Source organism: Schistocerca nitens, chromosome 1, assembly GCF_023898315.1.
Source record: "Schistocerca nitens isolate TAMUIC-IGC-003100 chromosome 1, iqSchNite1.1, whole genome shotgun sequence".
Classification (NCBI taxonomy): domain Eukaryota; kingdom Metazoa; phylum Arthropoda; class Insecta; order Orthoptera; family Acrididae; genus Schistocerca; species Schistocerca nitens.
This window is the reverse complement of record NC_064614.1, coordinates 1042741265-1042768180: the sequence shown is the minus strand read 5'-3', so window position 1 is coordinate 1042768180 and position 26916 is coordinate 1042741265. Positions and strand designations below refer to the sequence as shown.

Here is a 26916-nt window from a genome sequence, read left to right as displayed (position 1 = left end):
AGTTATGCTGTATGGGTGTGAGACTTGGTCTCTCACTGCGCAAAATGAAAAGCCGTTTCGAATATTTGAAAACAAAATTATGAGAAAAATTTTCGGAGCAAAAAGGGATGACATTAGCGGAGAGTGGTGAAATCTGCATAACGAAGAGGTTCACGAACTCGATTCAAGGACTGAAATAATCAGTAGTATTAAATCACGTAGGCTGCGATGGGCGGGTCACGTAGCTCGAATGGATGAGGACAGGGCAGCGCGCAGAGTACTGGTAGGGCACTTAGAGGGAAGACGTCCTGTGGGGAGACCGAGGCGTAGATGGGAGGACAATGTGAAGGCTGATTTGAGGAGCCTAGGTATTGAAGGTGAATGGAAGGAAATAGCCCAAGACAGGGACAGATGGCGAAAATACGTTGCTGCAATAATGGACTCTCGAGTCCGGTATGACCAGTGAGTGAGTGTGTGTGAGTGTGAGTTAGTAAATAACTCTTTGTGAAATGTTAGTACTTATAATGGCATCAAAGTATGAAACAATTTGTGACGTTTGTCTTCGACCTGCTGTGTCACTATCTGCCTGTCGTTTGTTCCAGGCCTGCGCATCAGGATCGCAAACCTGGTGTTCAAGCTGCTCACGTGTATGCTGTACATCGTCAGGGTTATCACCGACAACGACCCGACGCACGCATCATGGTGAGTACCCTACAGCCTTTCTTAATCACTAACGTACGTTTCGCGGATCACACTATAGGAGGCTATTGCTGTGGCATCAACTTTCGATACCACATTTGTTAGGGGTTGCAGTTATCGACAGTGGCCCGTATTAGTATCGTTGGACCCGCAAGTCGCGACCAGCGCCGCTCCGCGGCTTGTATCAAGTTTCTAGCGAGCTCTCGTCCACTCTTGCTCGGGAGGTCAAGTAGTAAAGTAGCAAAGCCTTCAGCTGATAGGAAGCAACATCTAACAAGGCGCCTAGTAACGTGTGGCCTAAGTGAGGCCTCAGTAGCTATCTGAATTATATGTGTGCAGCCAAGAAGAGACCTGTACAACCAGTTAAGTACAATATACATTATTTTTTACCAACGACTTCTAATTATTTTAGTAGTTGCAGATCCAGACCATGCAGCCAGCATCTTATCGACGTTAATGACAAACCTGCTGTGATTTATATGTTTATATTTAGCATCGGCCACCAGCCAACTGTGGCGACGACTCATTTGTCGCCATCTTAACAATTGTCACACAGAAATATTGTCAATATTACTACAGTTAACTTCATTTTACTATCTCACTGTGTAAGATAATAACGTAGATATCTCCATGGGTGTTAGTTTGGTGCTTTAAAATACGAAGGATGCGTTCTCTTTTTCTCTCCGACGTGCTGTGTTGGATTTGTAAGGCCTTATTTAGGGATTACCACGTATTTTAAAGAAACAGAGAAAAGACATATGTTACGAACATAGCGAAATATGGAGTACCATAACATAAAACTAGTCCTTTCCAGTTTTGAAGGAACGAGGAAAGAGATTATGGTGTCATATTTGCCCCTCAAGGCGTACAGAGCCGAGGTGTGTACTGTGTGTGCGATTCCAAACATCTTGAGCTGTAATATACCAGCTTTACCCTACTTAAACTTTTCTTCAGACAACGCTAAATTCGTGTTGGACTACTCCATAGCAACACAATGAATATCAAATTGTTTTAAGGCCTGAAACAATAAACCAATTAAACTGGTCAATCCACCATCCGTTTTGGCGCCGGGGACTGTGCAGCAGGTATCAGGAAACCGCAGCGGAATGTGGTCAGAGACCGTTACATAAAACCGAGCGAGGTGCCGTGGTGATCAGCACAAAAAAAAAAAAATTGTTCAAATGGCTCTGAGCACTATGGGGCTTAACATCTGAGGTCATCAGTCCCCTAGAACTTAGAACTACTTAAACCTAATTAACCTAAGGACACCACACACATACATGCCCGAGGCAGGATTCGAACCTGCGTCCGTAGCGGTCGCGCGGTTCCACACTGAAGCGCCTAGAACCGCTCGGCCACACGGGCCGGCGGTGGTCAGCACGCTGGACTCGCATTCCGTAAGACGACGTTTCAAACCAGCATCTGGCCATCCCGATTTAGGTTTTCCGTGACGTCCCAAAATCGCTGTAGGCAAATGCCGGGGTAATTTCTTTGAAAGGGCACGGTTGATTTCCTTCTCCGTGCTTGACACAATCCGAACTTGTGCTCCATCTCTGATGCCGATGGGACGCTAAACACTAATCTCCTCCTCCTCCTCCTCCTCCTCCTCCTCCTCCTCCTCCGTTACTTAAAATTCCATTTATTTCATCAAGCGTTCAAAATGCTCTCCCTCTACTGCAATACACGTTTGCAGTCGCTAATTGCAAGGAAATTGGAAATTTGTGGTAAATTCCTATGGGACCAAACTGCTGAGGTCATCGGTCCCTAGGCTTACACACTACTTAATCTAACTGAAATTAACTTACGCTAAGGACAACACACAGACCCATGCCCGACGGAGGACTCGACGGGATAAGGGGACGGGGGGGTGCTGCGCGAACTGTGGCAAGGCGGCCCAGACCGCGCGGGAACTCCGCGCAGCAAAAGTGTACCTCTGGTGTAATTGCAAGGACTTCCGGTCACACTGAAGAGATTCCTTCGATATCATTGCACATGCTGGATGAATGCGATGTTTTAACGGCTGCTGGGTTATCGGCACTAGTGCATGGACTTCATCTTTCAGTTTACCTCACAGAAAAAAAGTCCATGGACATCAAATGAGGATAACGCACAACCCAACTGATAGCGCCTTCACGACAGAATTCACTACGTCTGCTGCAGTACTGCCGGTCGATATTCTGGTAAAGTTGACTACGAAGTCTGGCGACGGAGTCCTTGCATTAAAAAAAAAAGTTCTCGGTTTACTTGCCGCGTAAAATTTGGATAAAATCCCGAGCTTTCGATGACTACCTCCATCATCTTCGTCAGGGGTAAAACTATCGTGGACCGGTGAGGCTTCCGCTTTTGGTAAAGAAAGAGCACGGAGGGAGACTTCTTACATTCCTCGCAGTTCTCCGCCATAGAGTCCGACACCTCCGAAGGCGCCGTTTTCACCGTGACGTCATCCAGCCACTGAGAAGCCGTCCACTGCTTATAAAAGCGGAAGCCTCACCGGTCCACGACAGTCAGTTTTACCCCTCACGAAGATGACGGAGGTAGTCATCGAAAGCTTGGGAATTTATCCAAATTTGACGCGGCAAGTAAACCGTGAACTTTTTATACTGGTAAAGTTACACATGATACGGATGGATGCGGTTTCCGCTCAAAATGCAGCCAGAGGCACTTTAGCAACATCTGTCGGAGCATTTATTATGTTCCCCCTCCTCGCTACAGTTTTGCTACTTACTTACTTCTGTAGTAGTCCAACCCCCTTGCACATTCGTCAAAACAGTCGTTAGGGTTGGAACTCACATGAGAGTTTTTTGCTCTCAGACAGTTTAGTACTATCAGATAGAACTCGCAGAATTTTTTACACTAGGGGTGAATTTTCGCTGATAGTTACTGTCTGATAATTCCTTGTGAGTGTTTTCTGTAAGTATTTGAGACTCTGGCGACAGCAGAAGCGTTTACACACAGCAGGGTGAAAACGTTTATCAGAGCGCTGAGGTCACTCTCCGAAAGATTTCTCTGTCGCAGTTCTGTACGTGCCAATGGCCTTGCCGCAGTGGTAACACCGGTTTCCGTAAGATTACCGAAGTTAAGCGTTGTCGGGCTGGGCTAGCACTTGGATGGGTGACCATCCGGTCTGCCGGGCGCTGTTGGCAAGCGGGGTGCACTCAGCCCTTGTGAGGCAAACTGAGGAGCTACTTGATTGAGAAGTAGCGGCTCCGGTCTCGGAAACTGACATACGGCCGTGATAGCGGTGTGCTGACCACATCCATATCCGCATCCAGTGACGCCTATGGGCTGAGGATGACACGGCGGCGGTTCGGTACCGTTGGGCCTTCATGGCCTGTTCGGGAGGAGTTTAGTTTTTTATTTCTGTTCGTGAAAGAAGTTGCGATGGAAGAGCGGTGGGCTGTGGTTGCACATTTAATGCTTTCAATGTCAAAGAACGTAAACGATCGTGTTAGTGTAGGGTAGAAGACCGAATCAGCCGGAGAGTGATTTTGGAGCATGCAGTAATTTAATTGTAGAGTTTTTGATGGAAAATACGCAACAATATAGAAATTTTAGGAGAATGAATGCGACGGACGTGTAAAAAGTGCTCTTCATAATTGGATCTAAAATTGTCAATCTAGCTATTCTAGTAGTGTTAAAGACTGGCTGCTTGTCTGTCTGTTTCTAGCATCAGCAACGTTTATTCTATTTAATATTCGGTAAACTAACAATTACGGTGAAATCGCATTACACCGGTTTCACTTTGACACCCGTAGACGTTCGAAAGTCAAAGATGGAGGATATCTGATAAATGAAGCATTTACAGACATATATTTATTTGAATGATATTACTGTTTTGACTTAAGAAACGACTTGTAAAATCCTAAACGTCCGTTCTGCAACGTTCGATATAATACTGTAGTTAATATACACCACGTCATTTAAAATTACAGATACAGCTGTGTTTCAAGAAAAACAGCAATTTTCCAAGTTCGAAAATGATTATTTTCAAAGATAACTTACTTGTTTCTCAGTCTTCATTAATCTGCGTTATAAAATAACTTTGCCTAATTCTTTGAATCGTGGATATTCTGATCGATTTCTTCCACGAACATATTAAAAACAGTAACCATTTCAGCGAACAAAATTCGCCTCTTATCTCAGTTCATGGAATCTAGTAACTGTGCAATCCATAACGCTGGTCTTTCCTCGTACAAACTAATGAAATGCCCAACTTCGTTCCGAGTCCACTTCCTGGCAGTTTTCATCATTTTTTTTTTTTTTTTGCCGACACATCGTTGACATTTACTCACAGTGGTTTATCATTGTAACAGTAATCTAATCTGTTCCGACAATGTCGGTACACACTTCGTTGCATTGTCGATGGAGCACAGTGAGTAGTACCCTTGTTCAAGCACAGTAATAGGTATACGGTGTTCTACGCCCCATTTTGTTACCCATCACGGCAAGCCATCCTGGGCTTACATTTCAGCAAGATAATGCCAGCCCGCACACAGCGAGAGTTTCAACTGCTTGTTTTCGTGCTTGCAATACCCTACCTTGGCCAGCAACGTTGCAGGATCTCTCCTTGTCTTAGAACGTTTGGAAAATTATGGGCGGGCCCCCTCTAACCATCTCAGAATTAGGACGATCTAATACGCTAATTGAACAGAATTTAGCACGATATCTCTCAGAATGTTCCAACAACTCTGCTAATCAGTGCCAAGCCGAATACCTGCATGCTTAAGTGCTGGAGGTGGAGCAGTGAGTTATTTACTTTCTTGAATAAAATAAATCAACCAGTTTTTCTGAAATTGCAATAATTCGTTTATCTGTAGGTATACATAAGATCTACCATTTTCCGCCCCCCTTCAGATAATCCCTTCGTGTTTTTTTTTTTTTTTTTTGACTATATTTGAGAGCATCTGCTTTGCTCCGTCACCTTTTATTTCATATCCATACTGGCACCACCATTACCGCGTATTGGGCTTTGTAACAAATCTCTGAGGGGACAGCCAGTCGTATGCCGAACGAATATCCAATATCTGGTCCGTAATCTACGGCACTGCGGGGACTGCAGAGAGATTTCACGTAGTTCATGTTCCCGCGCCGCGCGGCACTATCTTCCTGACGTCACACGGTCTTCTGGCCAGTTGTCGCCAGCCGTATATATAGTGCAGGGCTCGCTGCTCGCGCGCTGCGTCCGCGCTCTCGCGGTAATTCGGTCAAGGCCAGTGGAAGGCGCAGCACGCGACCGACACGTGGCCCGCCCACGTGGATCGTCTGCCCACGCCGCTGCACCGAGCCGATTCCTATCTGCCGCGCGCCTCGCTCACGCACACACGCTCTCTTTTTACGAAGGCATCGCCACTTTTAGCACGCAGTCACCATTCTGTTCAAACGCTTTACCAATTGTAACGGATTACTGAGCCATTAGGATAAAATTTAACGTGACCGTAATCCAACAGAATAAAATTCAATTAGACATGCAGTCACAATCAACTATGAGCAAGTATTAATAAACAGCCGGTGTTATCGTAAAAACAGTGATTATTTAAGAAACGTTAACCCTGCAGTGATTTCAATAAGATGATAACTAACACTTAGTTAAGAACAATTTCAACCGCTTGGCAAGTAACATTCCATCACAATAGCATTAGCCAGTATACCTTTCACTTATTCAAAGAGGTTTGCTTGTAACAATTCAGAAATCACTTGAACTTTTAGTTATTTAAAAAGGTGTGGTAAGTAACACGTGATTGAAAACAACAGCCAGAATGTCCTGTATTAATTCCGGCAACATTTATTTGAGGAACAGTATGCTGAGTGACAGAACGGAAATGCGCTGAGCAGAACAACAACTGAACACTCTCTGAATCGAGGTAGTTCAGGGCAGAGAGATTAGCACGCGGTATTGAGTGATCTTGTGAAGAGATAACGGTAAAGATATCTCGAAAATGATACACAGCCATCAGTTTTAACACCTCAGAAATGTAACGCCTATTGTAAAAATCAAAGGCAATGTCAACCACAGGTAGTTAGGTTGTGCATCCACGATACCCCATACATTATTCATGGAGCAGCGCCCGTATGGCAAATAAAAATGTAATTTGGCAGTGTTCTTGAACCCTCCACACACACACACACACACACACACACACACACACACACACTCACACACACACACACGGATACGTCTATTGATAGTATACACTGAGGTGGCAAAAGCCTTGGGATACCTATTAATATGGTGTCGGACCCCCTATAGCCCGGCGTAGTGCAGCAGCTCGACATGGCATGGAGATAACAAAAAATGTTCAAATTTGTGTGAAATCTTATGGGATTTAACTGCTAAGGTCATCAGTCCCTAAGCTTACGCACTACTTAACCTAAATTATCCTAAGGACAAACACACAGACCCATGCCAGAGGGAGGACTCGAACCTCCGCCAGGACCAGCCGCATGGACTTAACAAGTCGTTGGTAGTCGCCTGCAGAAGTACTGAGCCATGCTGCCTCTATAGCCTCCCAGAGCAGAATTTTATGCACGAACTGATCTCTCGATTATGTCCCATAAATTTCAATGGGATTCGTGTCGGGGGATGTCGATAGACAAATAATCAAACTTCCTGGCAGATTAAAACTGTGTGCCCGACCGAGACTCGAACTCGGGACATTTGCCTTTCTCGGGCAAGTGCTCTACCAACTGAGCTACCAAAGCACGACTCACGCCAGGTACTCACAGCTTTACTTCTGCCAGTTCCTCGTCTCGCTGTGAGTACCGGGCGTGAGTCGTGCTTTGGTAGCTCAGTTGGTAGAGCACTTGCCCGCGAAAGGCAAAGGTCCCGAGTTCGAGTCTCGGTCGGGCACACAGTTTTAATCTGCCAGGAAGTTTCATACCAGCGCACACTCCGCTGCAGAGTGAAAATCTCATTCTGGAGACAAATAATCAGCTTGAATTGTCCAGACAAGTCGCTGACAAGTGTGACCGGGTGCATGGCTCATTGTCGTCCATTATAACTCCATAGTTGTTCGGGAGCATGAAATCCATGAATGGCTGCAAATGGTCTCCAGTTAGCCGGACATAACCATTTCCGGTCAACGATCGGTTCAGTTGGACCAGAAGGCGTGGTCCATTCCATGTAAACACAGCCCTCACCATTATGAAGCCACCATCAACTTGCTCAGTCCCTTGTTGACAACTTGGGTCCATGGCTTCGTGCAATCTGTGCTACACTCGAACCGTACCATCAGCTCTTACAAACTGAAATCGTGACTCACCTGACCAAGCAACAGTTCACCAATCGCTTAGGGTCCTACATATATGGTCAAGAGTCCAGAAGGGGAGTCGCAGGCAATGTCGTGCTGTCAGGAAAGACACTCGCATCGGTCGTCTGCCGACGCCAAATTTCACCACACTGTCCTAACGGATACATTCGTCGTCCGTTCCACATTGATTTCTGCCATTATTTCAGGTAGTGTTGCTTACCTGTTAGCACTGAAAAACTCTACAGAAACGCCGCTGCTCTCGGTCGTTACCTGAAGGCCGTCGACCACTATTTTGTCGGTGGTGAGAGGTGATGCCTAAAATTTCGTATTCTCGGCACACTCTTGACTCTCTGGATCTCGGAAGGTTGAATTCCTGAACGATTTCCGAAACGGAGCGTGCCATGCGTCTAGTTGCAACTACCATTCCGCCTTCAGATTCTGTTAATTCCCTTCATGCGGCCATCATCATCACGTCGGAAACCTATCCACTTGACTCACCTGAGTACAAATGATAGCTCTGCCAACGCACTGCCCTTTTATACCTTTTCAACTGGATGCTACCGTCATCTGTATATGAGCATATCGCTATTCCATGACTTTTGTCACGTCAATGTAAACCTTTGCCTGAAAAGATGGCGTGGAACCTCAGTGTCGAGTGATGTAGGGCACAACATTGTCAATGCACACCTCTGTCTGCTGCCGCTTCATTGTAATACGCAACAAAGTTCCCGGTGGTGGTCGTCCACACCCGGCCGTAGAAGAGCAGAATTCAGCAACAGGTGATAGATATTTCCGATGTACTGTGGAACACCTTCGTTCTCTGCCCAGGCATTAGTGAAAACACCACCTACAGGCCATCAGATGCAGGCTAAATTAGCTGGGCACATACGTGCAGATTTTTGCAACGGCCAACGATCAGTAACTAAGCGAATCCTCCTGCCGTTTTCCACGTGATAAGTCTACCTGCTTGCGATATAGCGAAGGAGTCTGCCAGCGACCGTATGGAAAATCTTATACGAGGGGCCTTCAAGAAGAAAAGCAGCGAATTTTTTTCTCGACCAGTTTCGATTTAAGAAATTCGGTATTTGTTGTGGACCATCATGAAATATTCCTCTTTCAGTCCCTATACCACCATGGAGTTCCGATAGGTGAAGGCGCTATAATAACCTTCAAAGTGGCGTCTGTAAAGGGATGCGCGCAAGCAGAGAGCTGTCATTGAGATTCAGTTTCTTTTGGCTGAAAACCAGAACATCGCAAATGTTCAAAGGCACTTGCATAATGTCTAAGGGGATATGATTCTGAACAAAAGCACAGTGAATAGTTAGGGAGGCGTCTGTCACCATGGCAACAAGGTCGCGCAAATCTGCCGCATGCCGGCCGGCCGCACATACCTGTGACTCCTGAAATGTTGGAACGCGCGACCACTATCATTCGAGGTGATCGACGGATCACAGTCAGACACTTCGCTGTTCAACTGGACGTCTCTGTTGGTACTGCTGACACACTCGTTCCCCAGCTGGCGAACTCAAAGTTGTGTGTCCGCTGGATTCATCGCCGCCTAACAGAAGACTGTAAAAAGGAACAATGGACCATCTTTGCGGAATTGCTTGAGCGTTACGAGGCTGATTGTGACAACTTCTTATCGAACACTGTTACAGGCAATGAAACACGGATTCATCCGATGAAATATGGATTAATCACTTCGAACCGAAAACTAAATGGCAATCCGTGGAGTGACGCCACGCCAAGTCTCCTCCGAAGAAAACTTTCAAGTCCACACACTTAGCCAGTAAAGTCTTGGCGACGATGTTTCTGAACATTTAAGGGGGTAATTTGGTTAATCACTTTGATTCCCTTCCTCATAGTGCAATCATCATCTCTGAAGTGTATCGCACTACCCTCAGCGCTCAGGAAATTGAAGTGGCCTCAGCGTGTTCGCTACCACAAAATTGCACACAAACTTCTCCTTCTCCAAGGCGATGCAGGGTCTCTCATAAGTCTGCGCACCCGAGAGGAGCACACAAACTTTCATTGCACTTTCCTCCTCAACCGCCTTACAGCCCGGATCTCGCACCATCTTGTGTGGCCCAATGAAGGATGCATTCAGCGGGAAGAAGTACGTGGATGATGGGAAGGTAATTGACGTCGGCTCCGACGCCGACCAGTGGAATGGTACCATTCGGGCTTATGCTGTAGAAAGGTGGTGTAAGGCCGTCGTGTTGAACAGAGATTATGCTGAAAAATAGGCTTTTAAACCAAACGATTGGGAAAAGTATGGGGTATTGGAATCCTGAATAAAACCAACCATTTTTAGATAAAGAATGTGTTGCATTTGACGGCCCTTGTACGATTGTACCACGAAAGATCTTGTTTGTGACCTACAAAAATTACAGGAATATAAAGAAAACAGATAATATTCAAATGTGCACCAAAGTGTAATAAAAATGAGCTACAAAATTGGAGATCAAATTACAGAAAACGGCCCAGGAAAGCGGAGACCTGTGAAAGAAGCGAAAAAAAAGAAAATGATAAATTGTGTAAATCAACAAAAAGTTTCTTGTGCTATTTTCATTACTGTATTACGGACTGCTATGTTACGTCCATTGTTTTACAGGTATTACGAGTTATTTTTCTTTACGAAGGATCAAGAATGCCCTCTTCCTAGCATTTGAAATCTTCACGGACCTAAGCGAAGTGCCAGCGATTCAGAAAGCCAGTCGTTGTCCTGTGCCTTCTCTCTCTAGCATGCGCATCAGGCAGCAAGTAAACTTACCAGCAAAACTCGCAGCACTAGAAGAAGACTGCTGGGTCGGTAGTTGAAATAGTGTGCTTATAACTCAACCAACAACTCTGGAGAAAACTAGGAATCAAAAAATTAATCATCAAGATAAAGTTATCCGTATCAGATGCTCTATATCTATTATACAGTGCTAACAAAAATGAAGTATACTCATCTAAAAGTGCGTCGAAATTATACTCATTCATTCTTAAGTAGTGCTTCTAGACACCAAATTCAGTGTCTCGGAGACTCTGTACCATTCACGTATCACTAGCATGTTGCCTTTCAGCAATGAAATCCTTCGCCTGTGCCCTGTGGCGTGGCGAGCTTGTACCATAGTCCCAGTCTCCGCAAAAATCACGAAAATCCAGCGATTTACCGGTACCGCATACACGATGGCACCCGAGTTCCGGGCAGATCTCAGAAGGCTAGATCCCTTGACGTCAGTGGATAAAGCTGGGCCTGAGATCGGCGGATCCGATCCCCTGAAAATATTGGGGAAACACTCTGTCGCAGAAGTTCACCTGTGTGCGACCATCTAATAGTATTCACGATGTTGTTGCGTTCTCCATGTGGCTATTTGTCTTGCTGCAACCAAGTCCATTTGTTGACTGAAAGTTGAAAAGTGGCAAGCCATTTGGCATGTCCCTTTTTATTTAATATGAGAATTTCACTCTGCTAGGAGGATAATCAGCAGGTGGAATATTACAATAATGACTAATAACAGCGAGCTGGAGTGCAGTGACCATAAGTACTGACCTCTGTTTAACGTTACATCTTAACTACATTTAACGTGGTGCAGGACTTCTTTTCCTTTGCTTTCTGAGAGTGCTTGGAAACTGGGCGCACGCTGGATCTGGGACAGACAAGGTAGTACCAGACGTAACGGAAAATCAGTGCCGAGCAGCCAACGGGGACTGGCATTCGCATAAGGCAGGTAGCATAAGGTGTTGTCTCCGTGAAAATTGACAGGAGGTTCACTTGGTATGGTCCATGCAGTGCAGATTTGTAATTTTACCTGAGGTTATTAGACAGTCAGATGCATTTCATGTTTGTGTTCTAATTTAATAAATTAATGTGTTCAATTAAAATTTGTTTCTGTTAACTCCTAAAATTAATCTCATTTCAGTGTCATCCATTTCTCCAGTTGCATTTAGGATCCACAGGTTTCTGTTAGTTAATCCATTTGTGCACATTAATGCAGCTTGGTACTTAAAGGCGTGTTCGGCTCTTAATTAATATTCTGGGTCAGGATAACCATCTGAAACATGGCCAGTTATCTGTGCCAATAATAAATGTACAGCCGCTAATACTAGTGTATTGCCTGTTCTAGCACGTCCGCCCCTATAGCTCAATGGTCAGCGTGACGAACTGCCATCCTAAGGGGCCCGGGTTCGATTCCCCGCTGGGTCGGGGATTTTCTCCGCTCAGTGACTGGGTGTTGTGTTTTATTCATCATTTCATCCCCATCCGGCGTGCAGGTCGCCCAATGTGGCGTCAAATGTAGTAAGACCTCCACCACGGCGGCCGGACCTGATCCGTAAGGGGCCTCCCGGCCAATGACGCCAAACGCTCATTTCTATTTCCATTGTCATTGCCCGATGCTGTCTGAAACTTGAAATAGGGAAATTTTCCTTGAATTACTACCCCGATGATTCTTTGGTTGGAACCCTTTGTGTTATTAGTTATGTTGAGCGCCAAAATTTTTTCTTTTTTTCCAAATTTAAGGCAAATGTTAAGATTATATATTGCCACCATAAAGTGCAAAATGGTGCTCGTGCGGTTGATGGAGAACAGGGTCTCTTTGATTTCGACCATCTAAGTCCTCCCCAGAGAAATCATGTTTTGGACGTCTTACAGCAGTTTCCTGAAGTTCTTACTGACCGGCTAGAGGTTACGAACCGCGTTAAATAGAACGAACTGCGTCATATTGCTGATCAACTGTTGGAGACTGACGTTATTAGACCATCAGTGTCACCTTATGCTTCACCAAATTTTCCTGGCGCCTAAGGCTAGGGGAACAGGGTACCGGCCAGTTGTTTAATGCCGATTTCTTAATCAGAAATTTGTACTTGAATCCGTCCCACTCTCTGCTTTACATAATTGTTTTTCGTGGTTTTCGGGCATTAAGCTTTTTAGTGTCACTGATTTCAATCAGGAATACTACCAGACACCATTAGCTGATGTTTCTAATAGATTCACCGCATTTTGCACCTATTTTAACTTGTATGAGTTTAATCTTGTACCTTTTGGCTTCGCTACGTGGGGACCTGAAGTTTCCCTTCGTTTATAATTACTTACACGACATTTTCACACATAGTCAGAGCTTTGAAGAGCACCTGCATCATCTGTCTCAGGTTTTAAGTAGGCTTAAGGAGGCCAGACTCACGGTTAAGCCGTCCAAGGTGAACCATGTCCATAGATCTCATTTTTGGGACACATCGGCTCGAATGCCGGTGTGGCGATTGATCTAACTCAAGCCATTTACGACTTCAAGCCTCTGTGGCCCCACAAACGTCTCCTGTGAGGAAGTTATCGCAGCCATCGACAACAGACCGTCTCAAAACACACTCGGGGTTCTGCAAAGTGTGTGATGTGGCTGTAGGATCCTGCACAGTCGAGCGGACAATAAGTCTGTCCTATCGGGCGCCAGTCGTTGCGAACGTTGAGATTTTGCTAGTCGTGGAGTATGGCCTGACTGCTGTCATATTCGCTAGGCAGTCGTGGGATGTCACCAGCACAAGCAGCAGTACTGTGGTCTTGTATGACTTATCACGCCGCTGCCAAACTCCGACATGTGTTATGCGTGTCACCTCACACTCGGCCAACACAGAAGTACGATTTCTGACAAGGGAACCTCCCCATCGCACCCCCCTCAGATTTAGATATAAGTTGACACACTGGATAGGCCTTGAAAAACTGAACACAGATCAATCGAGAAAACAGGAAGAAGTTGTGTGGAACTATGAAAAAATAAGCAAAATATACGAACTGAGTAGTCCATGCGTAACATAGGCAACATCAAGGCTGACATTAGCTCAGCAGCGCAGTGGTCCCGTGGTTAGCGTGAGTAGCTGCGGAACGAGAGGTCCTTGGTTCAAATCTTCTCTTCGTTCAAAATTTTAATTTTTTTATTTTCGCAAAGTTATGATCTGTCCGTTCGTTCATTAACGTCTCTGTTCACTGTAATAAGTTTAGTGTATGTGTTTTGCGACCGCAACGGTAAACCATGCGATTAGTAAACGAAAGGACGTGGCTCTCCAGTGGGAACCGAAAACATTTGATCGCTAGGTCATAGGTCAACCGATTCCTCCACAGGAAAACGTGTCTGATATATTCTATACGACACTGGTGACGGCACGTGCGTCGCATGACAGGAATACGTTGTCGACCCACCTAACTTGTACACTTGGCGAATGGGTAAAAAGATTCTTCTACTTTACCCGATTTCGGTTTTCTTGTGGATATGATAATCACTCCCAAAAAAGTGATGAAAACATAACAGTTTGTCACATGAACTGAAAAAAAATTAAATTTTTCACTATAGGGAAGACTTGAACCAAGGCCCTCTCGCTCCGCAGATGCTCACGCTAACCACGGGACCACGGCGCTCCTAATTCTGAATTAGCCTTGATGTTGCCTATCTTGCACATGGGCTACTCAGTTAGTATATATTGCTCATTTTTTCGTAGTTCCACACAACTTCTTCCTGTTCTCTCGATTGATCTGTGTTCAGTTTCTCAAGGCCTATCCACTGTGCCAACTTATAACTAAATCTGAGGGGGGTGCGGTGGGGAGGTTCCCGTGTGAGTAAGATACCTGTTGCGTAATCTTTCCGTTTTATTCAGGATGTAAATGTTGTTACGCCTACTACAGTTCTGTTGGAATACTAATCATTTTTATATCTGCAAATTTCACGTTTGTTACATGCCGCCTTCATGGGTGATGTAATTTTGGCCAGAAAAGTAAATGAACTCCCTCTTTTTAGGTATGTATCGTAATCATGTATCGTAACTCTTAAGTCTTACACTCATCTTGTTACACATAGCCCGTGCCTTGTTTAGTAATATGATGGAGCAATATGAACTCCTCGTTCACGTTTTCAGAATGTGTGACTTGCTGCGCTAATCTAGCCTCCGGACTCCTGAGGGAGACTGATACTCTCCCCTCTGGAGCACCGGGGCAATTCTAGAGGCGACTGGAGAGCCTCTTTCGGCGCACTCGTGTGACACTAAGTTTATTAGATCTCCCCTTCCGGGTCAGCTGCTCAGGATATCTGCTGCCGCGCTCGCGTAATGCGGCCACCTTGTCTTCCCACTGAAATGAAACCGGTGTGCAGAAAAGAGCGTGAAAAAATGTTTTCTTTTTCTGTTTAAGTGCACAACTTATTAACATAAATGTGTGCGTCTATGTTGCAAGTCGTTGTCAGGTAATAAGCGCGACTTCTAACTTGAAAGTGGAAAAAAAACAGTGTCACGGAATTAAAAACCAACAGTAAAATAAAAAGTCTCGCGAAACTCATTCCGCCCACCATATTGTCTAGCCTTTGTTCTCACTTCATGAGGTAATGCACTTTTTAAAGCACTTTTTGATGCCATAAAGTTTCATTAAACTGGTCACGGCCGCTTCCGTCATGCACTCGTCTTCAGCTGAGGTAATTCTCCACACCAGAGATAAATTAAATTTTACGGTTTCTGCAGATGTAGAGTTTTTGTCTTAGGAAGTACTGCGATTGGACTACATTCTAAGTTAGTGTCTCTGTAGAAAATATACATGCAGTTCATCAAGACCAGTTAATTAAACAGTAGTACCTCGTCAGAGACATAGCTATCAAATTGTTACGTACTTGCCACTGTCTCGACGAAAAAGAATACTTATGAGAGAGGGTGTAAGTTGCGAGGAGAGGCTGCTAGCTAGATTACGGTTTCTGGCCACTGACAGAAGTTATAACATCAAATTCAGGCCAGTTCTGTCCCCAGAAGTATTGACGAAAGTGATCCCCGAAACATTCAACGTGATTTATAGTTTCCTGAAGAAATACACCATGACAAAGCAGAAAAAATGAAACAATTGATCTTCACTAATTTATTAATTTATATTTTATGTAGTATAGAAAATGTAATCTGTACGTTTAAGAAAAGCATTTCAAATTAGAAGAAGAAAGATTACAAATGGTTGTGCACATATCACCTAACAAATGCAACAATAGATACATAACAATTGAAGCACCCATTAACTATCGGAACTATAAAAATGTTCTACACTTCGCTCTTCAAAGCAGAAGATGTGGCGATAGGCTAGGCGTTTTTCAGCACTTCTAACAATGAAGCAAGTATGTATATTTAATTAAAAAATGTCATTCAATTATCTATATTTCAAGTTTTTAGGTTTCATTGCTGACGCAAACCAGATATGAAATCTAAAATCTAATATATTGGCATTTTTTTTTCATTTCCGACGAATCTAAAATCTAATCTGTCTCTTTTACGGCTTTTAGATTACATTTCCAAAAAGAATCTGAAATAAAACTTAAAAACCCAAATGCAGAAAGTCGACAGACTTTGATAACATTATATATGTGCCTTTATATGTACGCTTCACTTGTGGTCCCCACCAGATGTGTCCCACAAAGATCAGCAAACTTTAAATTTCTCCTGAAACTCTGTCATCAAAATTTCGTCCGCTTCGAGTTATGACAAGTTAGCTATTATTTGAACAGCCTTTAATCCCACTCGTAGTGAGAAAAGACGAACTTTTGTCAGGAGGTGGACACTAGAGAGCTACACTCGTCACAGTTTTTTTGGGTGAAGTAGTGTTGGGTTTAGGGTGAAGCGATGGGTTGGTCGGCTATCGGGTGAACATACCCAACCGACCACCTAACAAGAAATATTGATTTGTCGGTTGGCCAAAGCGACCGCCGTTCGGCCAGTCAGTTGGTGCCTGTGCACGGCCATTAGCCCTGTTATCTTCCTTAAAAAAGCTATACGCATATGTTCTTGCGAGGCATAATGACCCGTATGGTATTTAAAGGGCATGATGGCTGTAAATTGTTAAAAAAATTATAATTTTAAATGTAGTTTATTTGTTGCAATATAAACAAATCTTACTGTATTACATGTCAACAGTCGCAACAATGATGTAAGCTCTGGCCCTCAATGAGCTTCAATTAGCGTATTAACTATCAATCACTCGAAAAATTATAACGAAATTTTACTTAGAATTCCACAATTTTGGCAGTAGGATCTAACGTGAGCTTTAAAAACGTGTTTGTTACAATTTGAACATTTCATTGGTTTCTTGTTGTCACAACTTGATGGACGGAACTTGCATCTGGCCCGTTTGCATATTTGGTTGCCACCGCTTGATAATGATGTTGCCGGTTTCCTGTTTGCATTCTTCTAACAACGGTCGCTGACTGTTATTTTCGCGGCAGCATTTTCCTAGCTTCAATATAAGTGGTAACTAGGAGTCTTCCCAATTCATCGAGAAATATTCTTCTTTTGTAAATAATATTTTTCCACCCTGGATTCACCTCTCTCCATAGCACCAAAAGAATTGTAGGCACAAATATCAGTAACATTGTTCAAGATAATCTTGGGCTAGCTGGCCGAGCGGCTCTAGGCGCTTCAGTCTGGAACCGCGAGACCGCTACGGTCACAGGTTCGGATCCTTCCTCGGGCATGGATGTGTGTGATGTCCTTAGGTTAGTTGGGTTTAAGTAGTTCTAAGTTCTAGGGGACTGATGACCTCAAATGTTCTCATACTACTCAAAGCCATTTGAACCATTTGAACTTTGGCCAGCGGCTGGGTTTCCGTTGTCAATAAAGTAATCCAATGTGTCAACTGTTCCCTTACTTGCTTTGTAGTTCAAATCATTTTGGTTTCTTGTCTTCTCTTCTGCTTATTTCTTCACTGTTGTGCATTGTGCTCATTAGGAATACCTGTTTGTTCTTCCTTTGAACTTAAGATACGATCGTGGTATCCTTAGTAAAAAAGCCCTTTGAGATGTGAATATCTTCTTTGCTTGATATATTATTAGGGAGTTCTTGTTTATTTTTCTCACCATCCCCAGAATTGTACGATGTCTTCTGAAAAGTGTTTGGCACAGTACATATAATCTGAAGAAATTGTCACATGTTACATTTTGTCCTTTTAACTCATGTATGAGATCCATGAGAACTCTCATACTTTGCTTTTTCTGAGATGCTTGTCCAGGTAATTTTCCTGTGTAGATCCGTGTCTTCAAAACATAAGAAGCAGCATAATCACACAATGACTATATTTTTATCACATATTTTGAGGGTTTGCTTGGCATGTATTGTTTGAATGGACAACGTCGTCGGTAACCTACCGGTGGTTCATCCATAGCTATATTTGTGGCAGAATTATACAGTTTTAAAAGTATTTCGATCCACTTATCCCACGGAATTATTATAGGTGACAACTTCTCATTTATTCTTCTTGCTCTTCGATCAGACTTCTCATCGAAACGTAACACATGTAAGATGCAGCAGAGCCGTTTCAGGGACAATACGGCAAGAAAAATGGCTCTACCTGTTTCTGAAAAATGTTCAGATGTGTATGAATTCCTAAGAGAGCAAACAGCTGAGGTCCCTAGACTTGCACACTACTTAAACTAAAATAACTTGTGCTAAGAGCGACACACACATCCATGGCCGAGGGAGGACTCGAACCTCCGGCAGGAGGGGCCGCGCAATCCGTGATATGGCGCGTGGGAAGCATGAGATGAAATTGCAGTGGAATTCTATATTGGCCTCTTGTCACTGACCAGTATAGGAATCCACTGCGATTTCATCTAATGCTTTCCGTCTATCCCCATAAACTCTTCGACCCTCAATATTAGTCATCTCCACCACAATACTCTGAACTTAATCGTTCATCATAACTTGAAAAGACGATTTCACTTACTCTAAGCTCCAAGTGATTTTATTATTTGAGATTGAATAACTTGAACAGCTTGTACATTCTCATTTCAGGTGTCAGTATCTCCATGTCTTCTGAATCAAATAAAGGATGAGTGTTGTAATCACTGGTGTGATATACTACTTCAAAAATATTCTCCTTGCTGTTAGATGCACTTACTAATGCTTCCAACTGCTCACTGGAAAGAACTGTTTTAGTCATGATAGTCACACAGAAATTATTATGGTGGATACATGAATTGTGTCTGCACCAAACATCTGACAAAATGTCATTGTTAATGACAATGTACTATAATAATCTGAACGCAATCAGCGACTCGCTGTGTCATGTAATGTTTGCACCTTTCAACAACAAGGAATGAGATATTTACTTTGTCCTAAAAATCCGTTTTGCATGTGCCTCAGGCATGTAGAAATAAAACTTACTTCGTCATTTGTACATTCTGTGAATTTTTAAGCACCCTGATTCATATTGACCCGAGGAACAAGTATAACAAAATTATGTATTAGCAAGGGGGATAAAAGCAGTTGTTTTAATTTCAGTTTTAAGGTATTTAGAATGTTTAGAAAAACAAAGTCGTCGAGTTTGGAACAATACAATTCAAATATTAAAAAGTTATAGAAGAGCAAATTCCTTTTCGGATCACATTGACTCGAAGATAATAGTAGGATTAAGGCTTCATTGAAACTGACTCTGAACAGTTCGTCAGAATGTACAAACTCTTTCAATTCGTAATCGGCCGTCTCTCTAACACCTCACAATGACGCTGTCGTAGATCTTAGATTTAACCAGGCTGAGCGCTGGACTGACGCAAGTGCTATACGTTCCATCCCCATCATCGCTGTTGTGTTTCAGTGTCTTCCTAGTCTCCTCGGCCTGTTTTCTCGTAGCAGTGATACGACACGCTATTGGCTTACCTGCTCATTGGCTTTTGTACCTTCTTTTAATTTAAACAGACTGCATGGTTCTTGGACGTTACTAGTCCACAGTCTCGTAACAAAGTCCCTGAATTGTCTGTCATTTATTTATTATTTTTACAGACGTTATTAAGTTCCGAGTAGGATTTAATCTTTTGAACGGCTCTCGTTACAGTCTCTACGAATGTACTGTACTCACTTCGTTTTACCATACGTGGTACTGAATCTCGCGAATCACCGACACTTGCATCAGAGTTGTCATTGTTGCATATTTTACGACAGATAAATTAAATTAAGGTACGGAAAATACGTTACATGCTATCCACAGTTGTGTTCTGTCAAACGGATTAACGTCAGTTAATGCTCAAAAATACTGGGCTATTTAAAATGAATATTACGATTGTAAACGGCGATAGGGAAACGGCAGTTAGTATTTGCCGCCGGTGGTATGGGCCAGTTGGTGTTTCTCGGGATTGCTGAAAAACAGCGGACGTATCACTCCGCCATTGGATAGAACCTGAGGAATGTGGGTGTTGAGTTTGCGTCACTAGTAAATTTTATTTCTTTTGATTGTCGAAGCTGGTGAACGTGAAATCTTCAACATCGGTTTGCAATGTGGAAGGTAATAAGTAATATTATCATATAAACATTAACATTTAAATAGTCTAACATGGACCGTATCATAATATTAAAATTCCTCTCACTCAAACCGGTTCTTTTTTCTGCATTGTGCTATGTCGGTCGGGTACATGAGCTCCATACCGAAGCTGGATGATACGAGCCACATAAGTAATTTTTTTTTGGTTTAAGCCACGATGCCAAGGGTTAAGATGAAGTGTGTCTGTAAGGGTCAAGGGCAGAGGTCCGAGACTGCAATGAAGCAAGCGGTTGCAAGTGTTTTCGAAGGTGAAATGACCGAAGGGGCTGCTGCCGATCGTTTCGACGTCCTTATAATTACGCTGAAAACGACATTAAAATAATTGTAGCCAATCAGCAAACATCTATGACATCTCAGACGGGATTTTTCAAACAAAACTTTCAGGACATTCCAAAATGATTTAGACAATATATATGTATGGTGCATAAAATGGTAGTTGATTCCAAATAGTGAAAAGTACTAAGTCATCCACGTAAGTACCAAAGGAATCTGCTAAATTTCGGTTACACAATAAATCACACAAATCTAAAGGCTGTAAACTCAACTCAGTCCTTAGAGAATATAGTTGCGAATAGCTTAAGCTGTAAAGATCACACAGAGAATGTTGTGGATAAAGCAAACCGAAGGCTATGATTTATTGGGAGAACACTGAGAAAATGCAACAGATCTACTAAAGAGACTGCCTACACTACGCTTGTACGTCCTCTTCTGGAGCACTGCTGTGAGGTGTGGGATCCGCATCAGATAGGATTGACGGAGTTCGAAAAGAGGTAGCTCGCACTGTATTGTCGCGAATAGGGGAGAGAGTATCACGGATATGGTAGGTGAGCTGGGGTGGAAATAATTAAAACAACGGCGTTTCTTGTTCCGGTGAGATTTTGCATGAAATATCAATCACCGAAATTCTACACCGAATACGAAAATACACCTACGTAAAATAAGACAAATCAGAGCTCACACAGAAAAAAATAAGTACTCGTTTTTCCCGGGTGCTGTTCGAGAGTGGAACGGTAGAGAAATAGCTTCAAGGTAGCTTTATGAACCCTCTGCCAGGCACTTACCTCTGAAGTACAGAATAAATATGTAGATGCAGACATAGATGTGAAGAAAATTACGAAGTAATGCTTGTGTCACATATGAAAGATTTAGATTCCAGGTTAATGCCACCAGTTACAATTGATTTTGAAAATTTGGGTAACGATTTTACAGAAAATTTAAAACTTACTTACAGATTTAACAGAGGAAAGAAGTTGGTAGATAAAGATTACTATAAAAACTTTTGAAGAAGGCCCAGAACCGCGTTACAGGAAACATCGGTCCACAACGTTAATGTTGACCACAAACTGAAAGGTATTCTAACTAACGGGTATTTTACTATCTAGTACTTTTCGTATACACACAGATTAATTTTTCTGTGAACCAAAAATACCTTTCAAAAAAAACTATATTAGTTGTGTGGCGGATACTACCAGATGCTTTTTTAATATTGAATGTATGTCTTCGAAAATGTTTTCCTGATGTGTGAATTTTTTTGTCAGAATTTTTTTTTATCATTTACACCCAAACAAATGTTCAAGTAAAGGTCTTATGCGGTTATATCTTATTTCAAAACATCAACAAAAGTTTGATACCAATTTTAGCTTCAGCGTCGCATACTAGCCGCCGTTTCCCTAACTAGCGCAACATCGATAAGAATTCCAGGGACTATGAAAGAAAATTCAAGTCGTCGTATGTACTTTATAGATTTTATGCATGAGTCCCTTTCAGCACAAGAACAACAGCCAAGCAATAATACACTCTACATTCTGAAACATACGTGGAATCACCAACGTGAGCGTAGTAAAAATGCACACTTTGAGCTGCAGAATTATTTTTAGGAAAAGAGGCAAACACACAAGGTCTTTCACGTAACCCATTAAAAGAAATCCTTGGTTGTAAGGTGCGAAGATAGATGATCAAGAGCAGAGTACAGCGTCCTTGTCTACAATAAAACTGATTCAACAGTTTGGAAGAAACTAATTTAACAATGTAGCCCATCTGGCTACAATATGTAATCCGTGGAACCAAGTTCAGGTAAACGTTTAACTCTAAAGAATAACGGACTAATACAGTTTTTGCGCTTGCATGACATACACACATTAACTTTCGGTGAGTCACACTAATAATCAGGTAGATACAAATGTAGTTGTTACTCAAATGCTAATCGAGTTAACCTTGTCACTTAGATTTTCAACCAGAATATTATGACCTCTTGGTAAATCTCGTGCCAGTACACATTAGGAAAGCAATAAAGTAGGTATACTACGTGGCATGGATACTTCCTTCATAGACTCAAGTGTACGTAACGATACCAGGTGACATTTAATCTCATGGTGGGTAGTGCTCATAATATTTTGGCTCGTCACTGCATGTCGATGTTTCCTTTTTCACTAAAAATGTTCTTTCCTAGAGGTTACCAGCACTACCGTAACACAATTCTTACTTTTCACGAATGCGGTGCCGAAGAAGTGTACCAGTCTTCCACCGTGATAGCAACGGCCAATTGCGCTCTCGTATTCAAACCGTGTGATGTCGCGTCCCTGCGTGGAAGCACGCGGAATTTTTCTGCAATCAGTAGCGAGCGGAGATTCAAAGAAGCTACGATCCCTCTTGAAAATGTTCCGCGGGGGACGAAACATCGGTTTTCAAGATGAAATCCATTCGACCACGGCATAATAGTCCGGAACATTTTATTATAACTTTTAATGTTAATCACTTAAACTTGTTACCTAGCCAAAAATATCCTTCCCCCAAAAAAAGTTCATTTACATTAATAATTTTTATGTTGCGGTTTTTATTCGTCAATGTAGTTACAGCAATTGGTAATCACTATAATCATTTTGAATTCACCCTTACCACTACCAAAAGCATTGACAAAGTTATTACGGGCTGTAAACTAAGAGCAGAAAAAATGAAAATAACCAGGCGTAGCAAATGAGGAACGACACTCTTCCCGATATCATTCCGTCTCGGTTTCAAAAGCCGTACTGCGTCGATTGCATGTCAGCTTTCCATAATCCGCCTGCTTGTGAGCACAGCACAGTGAGGGTCTGCAACAGGTCTGAACAGATAGCTGCGGGATATCCGCTATTTGCACAATTATCGCCCAGTCAGACGGGCCTTCTGCTGCCACCGGATGCCCCTGGCGTGCTTGCAGCCCGGTGCGCAACAAGTAGCACACCCGCCGCGTGCCACCCAAATATACAATATACTCGTCATCCATCTCGTCCTTCAAGTTCCAAGTCCCTCAAGTTCCTTCAAGTCCAAGATGTATTTCCACGGGACACGTGATTGGATAATTTTTTTCCCCTGATGTACGTTCGTGAGAATGCTGCTGCGAGCAAGCACTGAACCGATCAGCGCGCTAGTTTTATTATATTGGTGGATTTACAACGAATAATACACTACTCAAAACAAATTTGTCATGATTTTAAATGCATGTAATTTTCAGAATATTTGCTTTTTACAAAAACAAACCTAGTTTACAAAATTTTCCACATCTTCTTACGAGACGTGCTTTTCAAGTAAATACCGTTTTGAAATTAAAAAAAGACGTGCTAAGCTATCTCAATAATTTTATTTTTACATGAAAGCCTGTACCTTAATCTACTTTTCTACATAATTTCCGTCAATATTGAGGCACTTGTCATAACGTTGTACCAGTTTTTGAATACCCTCCTCATAGAAATTTGCCACCTGACTTGTTAACCACTGCATCAACACTGTTTTGACTTCGTCGTCTTGAAGACCCAGGTGTTTCTTCAAGTGCAGGAACAGATGGTAGTCACAGGGCGCAAGACCGGGGCTGTAAGGAGGATGATCTAGAGTTTCCCATCGAAAAGATGTGATGAGATCTTTGGTCTGATCCGCCACATGAGGACGGGCATTGTCTTGCAGCAAAACGATGCCCTTGCTCAACTTCCATGGACTGTTGCTTTGATTCTCGTGTGACGTAGGCCATCCATGTTTCATTGCCCGTAACAGTTTGACTTAAGAAATCATCACCGTCGTTGTGCTACCGCTCAAGGAACGTCAATGCATGTCTAAACGTTTTGTTTTGTGCAGACCCATCAACATTTTCGGTAATTCAAGTTCTCGGTCACAATACCATACAAAACACTGCGAGAAACATTAGGAAAGTCATCCCGCAAGGAGGAAATTGTAAAGCGTCTGTTTTCTCTCAACTTATTGTCCACTTCCTGCACCAAACTTTCATTAACGACCAAAGGACGCCCACTGTGTTGTTCATCAAATGGTTCAAATGGCTCTGAGCACTATGGGACTCAACTGCTGAGGTCATTAGTCCCCTAGAACTTAGAACTAGTTAAACCTAACTAACCTAAGGACATCACAAACATCCATGCCCGAGGCAGGATTCGAACCTGCGACCGTAGCGGTCTTGCGGTTCCAGACTGCAGCGCCTTTAACCGCACGGCCACTTCGGCCGGCTGCGTTGTTCATCATGCACATTTGTGCGGCCATCTTTAAATGCTCTCACCCACTTTCTTAACATCCCATCACTCATAATGTTTTCCCCGTAAAATGCACAGATCTCACGATGAATATCGATCGCTTTTAGGCCTTTAGCAGTAAGAAATCTTATAACAGCCCGTACTTCACAGTCGGCGGGACTCACGATTATCGGAGGCATCTTAAACACTCAGTACACAACATAAACAAGGAAGAATCAGACTGTAGTGGCGTCAGTGCGTAGCTTAAGGAACAGGCTTTCATATTAAAATAAAATTATTGAGATATCTTAGCACGTCTTTTTTTAATTTCAAAACGGTACTTACTTAAAAAAAGACGCCTCGTACGTGGAAACGACTAAACCCTTAGAGGCGACCTGCTTTCCTTCCTGTTTTGTATAAAAAGCTGTAAAGGAGCTCCAAATTGTAGTGGATCTTGCCGCACAGAATTTTTTTTCCTGCACTTGATTCCCGTGTTGTCTCCTCTAGCTTCAGTAACGGCAGCATCTAATTGTTGTAGCGTTTCTGGAAGATTTGCACGAGCCTTAACTGTTCCCTTCAGATGATCACATACGTGCTCTAAAGCGCTTATGTCGGGACTATATGCTGGCTACTATAGAACATTGATACCGTGTCACCGAAGAAAATTTTTCACTGTGACTTCAACATGGGCACGAGCTTTATCATGCATGGGAAGGAATTATTCCCCAAGATCTTGTTTCAAAGATCTTACATGAGGATCAAACATTTCGTTGATGTATCTCTACCCTTTTAGAACTCAGCTATTACTTCTGAGGACTAAAACCAATAGTTCTGTTTTAGCGTCATTCCTCCACAGAGCATTATAGCACCTGCTCCAAAAGGAACTGCCAGAGACACTGTAGCTACCATACTACGTTCCCCACGAGTTATCCACACCATGATGCGGCCATGGCTTACATGTATGTTCACTCTAATTTCATAAAGTAAGGGAAATTGATATGTGTCACGATATGCCAATTTCCCCTAAGTTATGAATGTACCGCTGGTGTCTGTAAACTCTAGTTTCTTCGCAGAACAGAATTTCCTCCAATGCCTTAACTGGATATACACTCCTGGAAATTGAAATAAGAACACCGTGAATTCATTGTCCCAGGAAGGGGAAACTTTATTGACACATTCCTGGGGTCAGATACATCACATGATCACACTGACAGAACCACAGGCACATAGACACAGGCAACAGAGCATGCACAATGTCGGCACTAGTACAGTGTATATCCACCTTTCGCAGCAATGCAGGCTGCTATTCTCCCATGGAGACGATCGTAGAGATGCTGGATGTAGTCCTGTGGAACGGCTTGCCATGCCATTTCCACCTGGCGCCTCAGTTGGACCAGCGTTCGTGCTGGACGTGCAGACCGCGTGAGACGACGCTTCATCCAGTCCCAGACATGCTCAATGGGGGACAGATCCGGAGATCTTGCTGGCCAGGGTAGTTGACTTACACCTTCTAGAGCACGTTGGGTGGCACGGGATACATGCGGACGTGCATTGTCCTGTTGGAACAGCAAGTTCCCTTGCCGGTCTAGGAATGGTAGAACGATGGGTTCGATGACGGTTTGGATGTACCGTGCACTATTCAGTGTCCCCTCGACGATCACCAGTGGTGTACGGCCAGTGTAGGAGATCGCTCCCCACACCATGATGCCGGGTGTTGGCCCTGTGTGCCTCGGTTGTATGCAGTCCTGATTGTGGCGCTCACCTGCACGGCGCCAAACACGCATACGACCATCATTGGCACCAAGGCAGAAGCGACTTTCATCGCTGATGACGACACGTCTCCATTCGTCCCTCCATTCACGCCTGTCGCGACACCACTGGAGGCGGGCTGCACGATGTTGGGGCGTGAGCGGAAGACGGCCTAACGGTGTGCGGGACCGTAGCCCAGCTTCATGGAGACGGTTGCGAATGGTCCTCGCCGATACCCCAGGAGCAAGTGTCCCTCATTTGCTGGGAAGTGGCGGTGCGGTCCCCTACGGCACTGCGTAGGAGCCTACGGTCTTGGCGTGCATCCGTGCGTCGCTGCGGTCCGGTCCCAGGTCGACGGGCACGTGCACCTTCCGCCGACCACTGGCGACAACATCGATGTACTGTGGAGACCTCACGCCCCACGTGTTGAGCAATTCGGTGGTACGTCCACCCG

At 43.5% G+C, this 26916-nt stretch overlaps 1 protein-coding gene across 1 annotated transcript in view; it reads left to right on the top strand.

The window, feature by feature from the left end:
* The window catches only part of LOC126238016 (potassium channel subfamily T member 2), a 1051128-nt gene that overhangs the window by 432173 nt on the left and 592039 nt on the right, over window positions 1-26916 (top strand). Inside the window, exon 3 of the mRNA XM_049947763.1 lies at window positions 582-681. Within this exon, the coding sequence (XP_049803720.1) occupies window positions 582-681 (100 nt within the window). The remainder of the gene's footprint in view (window positions 1-581; window positions 682-26916) is intronic.